This window comes from Setaria italica, chromosome VIII (assembly GCF_000263155.2).
Source record: "Setaria italica strain Yugu1 chromosome VIII, Setaria_italica_v2.0, whole genome shotgun sequence".
NCBI lineage: Eukaryota > Viridiplantae > Streptophyta > Magnoliopsida > Poales > Poaceae > Setaria > Setaria italica.
The window spans coordinates 1,908,550-1,919,359 of NC_028457.1; the positions used below are offsets into that span (position 1 = coordinate 1,908,550).

The 10,810-nt window shown below is 50.2% G+C and overlaps 2 protein-coding genes across 2 annotated transcripts; both read right to left on the reverse strand.

The window, feature by feature from the left end:
* Nucleotides 1–1,649: 1,649 nt before the first annotated feature.
* LOC101782925 (seipin-1) lies at nt 1,650–3,711 on the reverse strand. The gene is made up of 3 exons (XM_004980105.1): nt 3,594–3,711; nt 2,449–3,005; nt 1,650–2,354 (listed from the first exon to the last, which is right to left on the reverse strand). Exons 1-3 carry the CDS (start codon nt 3,709–3,711, stop codon nt 1,650–1,652), a joined length of 1,380 nt encoding a protein of 459 aa, XP_004980162.1.
* A 5,938-nt stretch (nt 3,712–9,649) lies between these two features.
* Nucleotides 9,650–10,540, reverse strand: LOC101776565 (phytosulfokines 5). Its single transcript, XM_022829218.1, has 2 exons — nt 10,306–10,540; nt 9,650–10,218 (listed from the first exon to the last, which is right to left on the reverse strand). Exons 1-2 carry the CDS (start codon nt 10,433–10,435, stop codon nt 9,992–9,994), a joined length of 357 nt encoding a protein of 118 aa, XP_022684953.1. The 5' UTR covers nt 10,436–10,540; the 3' UTR covers nt 9,650–9,991.
* Between the last annotated feature and the right edge of the window lie 270 nt (nt 10,541–10,810).

Below are 10,810 nucleotides of genomic sequence, written 5' to 3' on the forward strand. Positions count from 1 at the left end.
GAGGAGATGGGAAAGCTACGGGAGGTGATGAGAAAGCAGAGCCATAGCTAAGCCAAGCCCGCATTGCTGGAAGCGGATCTCATTCTTGTTTCCAGTAAGCTTGGCTAGCACCCCTCCCCTGCATTAGCTAAGCCTGGCTAAAGGTCTTGTGCATGCTACCAAACACAGTGAAGCTGCATTACGGGAGCCTGGATACGGGCTATGCACCCTACCAATCACAACCTAACTTTCCACAATAGGCAAAAACAGAAATGAAATTAATGCATATATACTTCCTTGTTATGGCAATTCACATAATGTGAATCTCCCTGCATAAAGACCAAATAATTTAATCCAGTTAATAGTAACAAATTTTATTGTCAGTAGTGTGAGGCCAAATATTATGATGCAGTTCGTACATGTAAAATAGTATGCCAGATAGATGGATTTTGTACATCAGACACATTTTCTTTGTTCTTGTTGAACTAGAAAATTTTGAAAATGAATGGTTTATAAATGCATAGGTCGACCTATAGGACCAGCTAACAAGATAATTTTGTGCAACATGGGAGAAGATATAATACTCCTAACTGATAGCAGAAAAGCAGCTGAGGAGATGGTACAGGGACTTCTCTAGTATTACCAAACTCAAAGGTATAGAAAAATAAGCATGGATGCAAATTCTGATTCCCAAATAAATGTATTATGTACTCACTAGGAAGGAGGATAGCAGGTAGCCCCCAGTTGTTGTTGTTGTTTTGAAAGGCTAGCTCCCAGTTGGAAATGTTGAGGTTTCCTCCCTCTGTGCCGGTGCAGTTTGGACAGCCCCGCTCGCTGTAAGCTGCAACAGCTAAAAACAGTACAATCTTGTGATCAGCATGAGAAGTCTCTTTAAATGATGAGCCCACTTGGTTCTAGCCTACTATACCAATCCATTTATAGTAGCATGATTGTGCAATGCTCAACATATTATTTTCCCCTACTTTGTTGAAGCCACAAAATATTGATGTACAAAGGCTTGTAGATCAGCTGCCTGAGGTTCACAATAGCGTTATCACAAGACAATTAATCTGTAATAAGATTAGTAAAAAGTATAGGACCTATGTAACAGCTCGGTCTCCTAGAGCATTAATGGTCCCATATTATAAAATTTTCAGAACCTATAATATGTAGGACCAATAACAAATTAGCAGTAGTTGTTTCCCCTGTCTACATCCTACTACCCAACAAACTTACAAAAGAACAGGAATAAGAAAGGCTAGTGAAAACATAATTCCAGGAAACCAAATGGCTTGAACTAGATAATTTATTGTCTATATAGGGTGTAAAATACGCAGATTACTGAGGGCAATTTAACTTACAAAATTTCGTGTAGAGGTAGAAATAAGCTGATCCATGCTCTTATGGGCAGCAGCTGTAACCATGAATGGGACACTCCAAAATTTCCCTGTAAATATGAGTCACCTAAAGAACTAGAGTGCGGAGACACATGAATAAGGGACACAAGTTCCACGAAGTTCTTGCAGTTTCCATCCATCGATACATGTTTTTCTTATTATGCGCATCGTTCGAAATCTGGTACAAAAGCTATTTGGGCCTTGTATACAGAAGATTGGCAGTAACAGTAAACACAAATTTCACAGCAACACCTTTGATTGAATTAGTTGATATCATCCTGAGGATCGGGTACAATTGGATTCCCAAGGATCATTCATGGCCTGACCAATCTCCGCCACAGCAACACTAGAAGTTGAACCCTCAGTGAACTCGAGCTCCATGCTGCCTCCATGTAACTGTGTCCGAAATTGTGGTTTCCGCTTGCTTCTCCTCTCTCTCCTCTTCATTGTAAAGTCTTCAGATAATTCCTTGCTCGGGCTCTCACCCCCAATGTCTCCTGTACCTAAATCAGAAGCCATCTTTCCATTGGCCTGAAGCTCCGATGACCTTCTATTTCTTGCAGATACCGCAAGGGGCCGGACCCAACAAATGGCAAGAACAACGAGGACAATGTAGACAGAGGAAGACACCCACACCCACAGTGTCCATTTCAAGCCGCGTGCCAGGCCCTTCGTCCACGGAAGAGTTGTCTGCACAACCACCTCTGCTCTGTACACCTGAGGCAGCTGCAATGTAGCAGCTCTTGGCTGCAGCAGAACTCTGATGAGCCCTGTCCTCTTGTGACGGCCATGACCTTCCCTATACTGCAACACCTTGAGATTTGCAGTCTGGGTCTCGCCGCGCATGCCCAGCGTGAGTGGCACGCACATCAGCGCAGATTGTGCTAGCCGGACAGGGGTGCTCTTGTACCTCAGCATGTAAGGCTGTGCAGCTGACGCCATGGTGATTCCACTAACAGAGATTGCCTCTGCTTTAATCTGCAGAGATGCAAATCAACATAAAAATTGTTAACGTCATGCTCCAAGAAATTTGGATTGGGGATCGAGTAATAATAATCATGCAGTTATATACCTGGAACATGCCAACCTCTCGATTGTGGTAGGAATCAGGCAGCACCAGCGCCATCGACACCGTCACCGAGTGCCCGGCCGGCAGCGCCGCGCCCCGCGCTCCACCCAGGGCCACCGCGGCGCTAGGCTGCGCCACCGTGTAGTCGAAGTAGAGCGGCTGGCGCACGGTCACCGGCTCCTCCACCCAGTGCCGGACAAGGACGAAGCCGAGCAGCACGGACACGGGCAGCGCGGCGACAAGGGCGGCGAACGTACACGCAGCGGCGAGCAGGCCGAGTGCCGCGCGCCGGAGGTTAGAGGCGACCACCGCAGGAAGGGCGCGCAGGGCGCCGATGAGAGCGGCGACGGGGAAGACGAGGCTGAGGATGGCAGAGGCGACGAGCTCCCCGAGGAAGGCGACCAACCAAATCAGGCAGCCTGCTGGGACGGCCAGGAAGAGGAAGGCATCATTGGAATCTCCGGCGGCTGTGCTTCTTGGCCGGCTGGTGTAGAGGCCGTTGCCGGAGGCCGCGGCCGGCAAGGAGTAATCGTGCTGGTATCTGGACTCCTGTTGTGGTGCTGAATCCATTAGAAAGTAACAGCTGTAGGACCAAATGGAATGGAGCATACTCGGGGGAAGCTCGAGATGCTGCAGTAGCCTCTAGCCTCTAGAGCGCAGTGTTGCTGGAGGATGAAGAGCGACACGTGGCAGAGAAAGGACACGTGTCATTGCTCACGCTCAAGCTGTGAACCTTCCGGCATGCAGAGTCATGCCTGGTGGCAACGAACTTTGTCGGTATCTCGTCTTGTACATGGACCCATATGACGCTCAAACTAACTGATAACCACTTGACATCATGCGAACAGAAATGTTCACTTGCTTGGTGACACGACGCAGTGCAAGCTTCAGAGTTCAGACTCCTCTGCATAGCTGAATCTGCATCGTTACAGAGTGCAGGGTGCTCCTTATCACAGACTTGGAAATGTTCACACTTCACACAAGAGGTCAGAAACTCATGGATATCTTTTTTCCAACTGAGCACATTGACAATACACTTTCTATGTGCATAGATATAGTCATATTGAGATCAAGATTATATGTACATCATTGTAAGATCTTTACACGTGTGCGTTTCTGAAGCTATACATTAACATGGAATAGGTTACCTTCAAGAATGTTAGAACTCTTCATCATTTTCGGTTGGTCGCGTGATGGGTATTGACCATCTTCCGAGATGAGCTGTGCAATTTGTGCATCTGACAATGCCTCTTCCTTTTGGTCCATCCGGGAAATCGATCACACTTATCCTGCCATTGTCTAGATGGAAAGGTGACACGTACTCCATTGGCAAATCAAGACATCGGCAGATTAGAGCGAGGTGGATGCCAGCATGGCCTACAGCCACAACAACTCGATCTGACTCACTATCATCCGGCAATCCATTTAGCAAGGCTTGCCACGCATCCTTGGACTGAGCCCATAGTCGCTCTAGTGTTTTGGATTCCATGCTGCCAATCCAGCCTGGTTGAACTATTTCCCCAAAGCTCTGCAGAAAGAAAGCAAAGCATTGTTGATTACTTGAACTCATAAACATTGTTTAAATATTTCCAAGCTACAAGCACACTATATGCATAGCATTGTACATTGAAAAGATAAATGCAAATTTTAAAGAAATATAAAGGAGCTTGAAATAGTCTAGTATGATGCTTTGCAGATCGTAGACATTGAAGATGGTCAAACCTTTTGCTTCACTTGAAACGCATCATCAATTTCGAGTTCTAGCAAGTTATTCATTTCCACATAATGAGGAACACAGTCAGCACCTAAGCAATCTGCAGCCTCTTGGACCTGGAATTGACTCCACATGATTAGATATAGCAGGCTAAGAAAGAGAAGTAAAAGAGAACACGATTTACTCAACTTTATGGTTAGTTCAACAACAGTCACCTCACATATAACAGTTGCAGTATCAACAGCTGCAACTTGTGGGCTACAAAGAATACTGTTCACCTTCAGATCCAGATGTAGTTCTGCAGTCTTCTGAGACTGAAAGTATCGCCGTATCGCATATCCGTATCCTTATCGGAGTATCCGTGTAAGATAGGGAGTCAGAGGAGCCGGAGCGTTGAGTGGAAGAGGAAACAGCAGCATCGGAGCAGGCTGGCCACGACGTCGTCATCGTCAGGTTCCTCCTGTTCTTGGAACCGCTGGTGCTGCTGGTACTGGGGCGGAACCAACCAGATGAGGGTGCCGGTGGCGGCGGCGGCCCAGGAGCGTTCCATGGTCGCGTCGGCCATGGTGGTGTTGCAGTAGTGCATCCGGGGGACGTGTTTAACGAGCTACATATAAAGCTACTATTGCTAGCGTTAAGTTTGGTTTCCGAATCGCCAACTTAATCTGACACACACGACTGCTCGTGCTTGTAATAAAATCGCAACGGAAGTGTTACGAATCCGACACACGACATCATGCGATGCGATCGACATGCGAATCCGGGTTAATGTTTTTTCTTCTCGAGTCCGATAAGCGTGGGATTCATATTTTGAAGTGGGCCGTGTAACCTCGAGCCCAGAAATAATGGGCTAACCAGCCAGGCCTTGAGTGGATTGTAGCAGTCAGTGTACTGGGCTGGGCTAGACTGGTGGTGACAGGCTGCCTGCCAGCAGTGTATCTATAGAGCCGGCCCAAAGATACAAACGACTCAAGCGAATTTAACGGGCCTGAAAAAAAATTGTGCAGAGGATCAAAGCTTATTCCGATCGAGTTGAAGTTGCAACCAGCCCGGTATGCCTGTATGACTACAGGATATACGGTCTCCATAGCAGGATCGGAATTCAGAGCAGACTGCACAAGTGCAGATGCTGGTATATACGCTCGGAACAACTTCCTCGGCTGTTGCAATAAGGGATCAGTTATCATGCTTGCTTACTCGTCACTTGGCATGCTAGGTGCTAATAGCTCACAGGTTGACACCTGAGGTGCTGCTAGGTCGGAGCCTGGCATCTTCTCTTTCTGAACACCGTCACACCCGCCACTTGCTGGATTAGTTCCATTTTCCAGTTCGATGCCACTACGCTTTTGTATGGTCACCGTCACCGTCAACAATCGATGGAAACAAGTTAAACCGCGTCGTCCTGCCTAGCTAGCTAAGAGTTGAAAAGCTGAAAGCCCGATTTTTTTTTTTTACCTTCGGAAATTCACCCGGGCTCTCAAGTCTGGATGAAAACCAGACGCACTTGTCGAAAAACACGTACGGCCGGAGTGCTACACGCAGACGCCTAGCGCATGTTTATACCCGGCCGTATGTATACACGTATATGGCATGCATGTACTTTGCGGCGCTAGGTGTGGTACGGCATCCGGATGTGCACACATGCCGGCCACTGTTTGGCATGGCCGGCCACTCAGTTCTGACCTGCATGCCACTACATTCACGTTGACCATCATGCATGTTTATCCTAACACCCTAGCTACTGATCTATGCTACGTACCCAATGCAACCAACACTGACCAAATTAACTGAATTTTCCGGCCCCCTGCAAAGGCAGGCATGATCTACGAGCACTACAGTGTGCAAGATCGATCTCGATCTCTGTCTGTCTGTCCGTGTGCACGAGGGCCGGTTGGCCGGGATCGGATAGCTAGTAGATGATTGTGCGGGCAAAAAGTGGTCACACCAATAGCAACTTTGCAAGTGGCCGGCCTCTTTGCTTGTTCACATTGACGGCCTGCCGGAAAAGAAGCAACTGCAACAAAGTGCCCATCGTTTGATCTGTAGCATATGTACTACATACTATACAAACATCTAGTGCAATAATTAAGCAGGCATGCTGCTTTAACCAAAAATACCCAACCCTGCGCACTATAGCCTGAGCTGCTGCCTCTAAACTAGTATTCCCTTCATCCCAAATCAATATTCGGTTTGAGTTTTCTAGATATATGGTTTTTGCTACGTATCTAGACATAGCTTATATCTAGATGCATAGCAAAATTATGGATGTAGAAAAATCAAAACGAATAGTAATTTGAGATGGAGGGAGTGCCAGAATTAAACAGTAGTGCAGGGGACTGATGAGGTCACTAGCTGAGCAGCTAGCTAGTAGCACTACTAATGGTCACTCACTGTGTGCTTAGCTTGATCAGATAATGGAGTGGGCACTATTGGCCATTGGCCACTCGACCTGCACAAACCATAGGCATGCATTTCCAGCTAGGATGATTTCAAGTAAACAAGTGATGGCACTACAACTCCCCTTTATCAGTAGCAGTGTAGGTTGGTACTGAAGCAAGTAGGCCGTCTGGAAATGGAACATGTCCACTCAGCTGGCAACCTTGCAAAGTGCTGGCACATGGTGTTTCACTTTCATATATACTATCACTTTGACTACTACTCATAGCTCGAGTGCTTTCACAGATACCACGGCGCAGTATCTTCCTTTGTGAACAAAAAAAGGTTGAGAAAAGCTTAATCAGCTTGATACTATGCAGTTTGCAATCCAGTAGTACTACTACTTGTGTGAAAAACAAAATGTGAATGATTGCCATGGCTGTCATGTGGGGACTGACGACTGATCTGGTCCGAGGAGCATCTTTGCATGTCTCTCTTTGCCGCAGCAGTCAAGAGCCTTAGGCATAAGAAAATGATGAGCTGTAGCGGCACGGTGCCATGGTGTTGACTTTTTATGCTCCGACCATCATGTGGAATCTCGGGTTTAGTACTGTAGAGTGTTGAGTAGCCACTGTAGCTTGATCAACCACGATGTTTGCTTTCTTGGGCTAGTAATAACAAAATGGTTATTTTCTTGGAAGAAGATCAGGGACAGGTAGAGAGAGGAAACTGTTTACAAGAAGGAGATCATCAGAGAATCTGACAGGGGTCGCAGTCTCACAGACCCGGAGGCGGGACAGGGAGACAGACATTCAGACGCACCCACCATAAAACAAATTAACACAAGTGTGCGTAGTATACTAGGGTAATTACCATTTAATTAAGAAGAAAACCACGGCCATGAATCTGATCATAACTTGAACTCCAATTTTTTTTAAGCGAGGACCGATTATATTAAAAAATGATGAAGTCAAAAAAAATACTACAAACACCGACAGGCAGCACATGCCACACCACACCATTTCACTTAACTCAACTCAACAACACATCGGCCAGTTAGATTGGGATATCAACATGGCCGTACCACTCCACTCGACAACGGCAGCCGAACCGAAACCTAAATGCGGCCACCACCAACATTCCCGCTTTTATGTAGTTGCCGAAACCCGCGTTAACGCGACCGAGAGAAACAAACCACACCGTACCGAGAAAACCACCGTCATACGGGACCCTTTGCCATAATGCCGCTGCAACATCACACCCCACCCGACGGAGTGATACCACCAGATCCGGTCCTCTTTCATGCTGCTTCACAAACACGCGGGGCCTCGCCGTCGTTGGCACCTCGCTCTTGTCACCTCGAAGACACACCGCGCGCGGGGGCCTCGCCACGCCCACTACAGTACTCCATATCACCTATCCGTTTCGTTTATCGCCATCAAAATGGCGAGCCATGTTGCCCCGCTTCACAGGGTCTCCATCAAACAGCCAAGCCGCCACCGCCGCAGGTCGACTTCACCTCGTTGCTCCACCCACGCACATAGCCTCCGCCGCCGTGTGAGCAAGCCAAAGTAATCACTTGCGCTGTCTTCTGACGATGCACCGCACCGGAGTAGCCCAGCAAATCTGAGAAACCCGACACAGTCTGCTGCAAGCCTAGTCGTCTCATGATGTCATCCTTCAACGTAGTCCCACACTACACTGACAGTTGCCAAGCAATGTCAGCCGTCGTGATCTGCTGCAAGCAGCTAACCCGACAAAAAAAGCGACGACCCCTAGCCGCCATCAGAACTGCGATCGCCTCAACGTGAGCTCAGCAACCCTCGTCAAGCTTTCCATCCTGCACATGCCACCTTGCCGAGCCGCAAGCCCGTCACGACGAGACCGCTGCCACTGGGTACAGCCTCCCACGATCGCGTCACCAGCAATGCGACAAGCTGAGTTGGGTCTCTAGAGACGACACCTCCAAGGAGGGGATGACGCCAGTGGTGCCGCCATCGCTCGTTCAGAAACTGGATAGAGTTTTCACCCAGAGACCTCGTACAGCAGGGATGGATCTCAAAGATGACGCCCCCAACAGGGAAAACGACGCCCTAGGGCGTCGTCGCCATCGCTACCAGCAAGATGCCGGCAAAGGCTTTCACCCAAAGCATCCACCCCTAGCCTGCACGGACACAGCCCAGCACTCCCTAAATGACAAGCATGGAAACCCACCCGGGGCGGCGCTGCCACCGCCGTGCCTCCTTGCGCCACACGTAGACCACCTTCGACTGCGCCACCACCTAGCCAGCCTCCTTCCAGCCACACCGCCACCGCCAGCAACCACCCATCGCGCCGCTCTCCGCAGTGGCCTCATCGCCCCTCGCCAGGCCACGCCCACACTGACCGTCACCTCCCACACTCACCCTCCTCAACCGCCCCTTCTCCTCCACCACCAGGGTCAGCTACGCGACCCCTTGGCTTGCTCCTCCACCGCCGCAAGTGCGCCGCCGACGGGACCCCTGCTCCCCTGCTTCTCGCACCCCCACGTGGGCTAGCCGACACGCGCCTGCTCCTCGCGTCGCCGCTGAGCTTGGCCGACGCGCCCCCTCCCCTGCTCTACGCACGGTCGTGCGGGGTCGACTGGAGCACCCCTGCTCCTCGCGCCTTGACCAATGCCTCCACCACCTTGCGCATGCACAGGTTGCAGAGCCACTGGATCCGGCCGACGCCATGCCGGGTCCGTGGCCCCTCGTGCTCCGCCGCCGCGGGATGCCGCCCACGCCGGCGAGCCTCCTCATGCTACTCTGGCGGCCGCACCAACCCAGATCCACCGGAGGAAGGGGAAGAGGCCCTGCCCCCACCCTCATTGCAAGCCGCTCGGGTTTCCGGCAGCCCGCTCGGGCGGTGGAGCGGTGAGATGGGCCGTCAGCGGAGGGGCCACAACTAGGATTTCAGTAACCGCCCGAGTCACCCACGCGGGGGTGACGCAGTTGGCTAGCCCTTGCTAGGATGGCCCCCTTTCCAGTAACTTGAACTCCATCACACCAACACAAACCAAATAAGTAGAGCTAGGCAGTAGGCACTCCTACATTTGTTAGAAGCCACTCGCATGGCATGGCAGTATGGCACACATGAATAAACCTGATCAGCTTTACAATCTCATACTGCGCCGATTACAATCAAAAGCCTTGAAGAAAATAGTGGTAACCCATGCATGTATTATAGACGACTGAGAGATGTACAAACGAGGTGACGGATCGGACACACGCGTATACTAATCCTAGAGATGGATCACGGATACTAATTAGTGGCAGAACTTATAATTAACCTAGCAGAAGGTAGATGTACTAGCTAGATGAGATTCCCTGTGTCAACTTTGCAGCATGTACTCGTCATCAGAGACTCAAGTCCCAACCAACCGAGATGAGGATCTGCAGCTGCCGGTCCTCACCCTCACACGTACGTCACACGGGTTCACGGCTTGCCCTTGTGCTGGGTGTAGATGTAGTCGAGGTGCGCGTCCCGGAGCAGCCGCCTCTGCATGCAGTCATCGTCGTTCCCCTCCTCGCACGCCGGCTCCTCCGCCTCCTCCTCTGCTCCCATCACCTCAGCCTCAGCGACCGATGAGAGCTCATCGCCACTACCAGCGGCGCCTTTCTGAATCACCGGCTCATCATCTGCAGCCACCCTGGCTCCATTCTCTGCAAAAGAGGTTCACAAACATTAATTAGAGCAACTCTGAGCAGGATCGATCAGCAAAGAGGTTCAGAAACATTAGAGCAACGCACCTTGGTTAACCCGAGGAGGAACAGAAGCAGGCAGGGGGCGAGCCGCTGCCGCGCCGTGGAAGAAGAAGATGAGGAGGAGCAGGGCAAGAGCCGCGAGCGGCGAAGAGATACGGCAGCTGCAACGCCTCATCTCTGCCGTGGCTCCAACAGTTGAAACTGCCTGCTTGGATAGAGTGAGTGAGCGCTAGCTGGTTGGCTGCTGGTGGGTTTGGCCTCTGGGTGATGGTGGTGGGCTGGTGGCGTCGAGCTCTATTTATAATGCGAAAGCGGGAGCGAGGAGCCGAGGAGACGGGAGGCATCTTGCAAATCGCAACGCCGGCACAGGGCACATCTTCAAGTCGCACGCGCACTCGAGTCGGCAACACGTTTGTCCATAACACGTATTACTAGTAGATGTAGAGATTTGGCCGGATGTGTGGTTCCAACCTTCCACTACCACAGTGTGCCAAACAAAATAGTGCCTAAAAAATAGCTTCCATACCAGCGCTTCTTGCAGAGATAAAAA

Coding starts and splice junctions, on each gene's coding strand:
- LOC101782925 (XM_004980105.1), bottom strand. CDS start 3,711: ATGGACCAAAAGGAAGAGGCATTGTCAGATGCACAAATTGCACAGCTC. Junction 3,006..3,593: donor GAGTTCTAACATTCTTGAAG/GTAACCTATTCC, acceptor TAATGGATTCAG/CACCACAACAGGAGTCCAGA. Junction 2,355..2,448: donor GAGAGGTTGGCATGTTCCAG/GTATATAACTGC, acceptor GCATCTCTGCAG/ATTAAAGCAGAGGCAATCTC.
- LOC101776565 (XM_022829218.1), bottom strand. CDS start 10,435: ATGAGGCGTTGCAGCTGCCGTATCTCTTCGCCGCTCGCGGCTCTTGCC. Junction 10,219..10,305: donor TCCTCCTCGGGTTAACCAAG/GTGCGTTGCTCT, acceptor CCTCTTTTGCAG/AGAATGGAGCCAGGGTGGCT.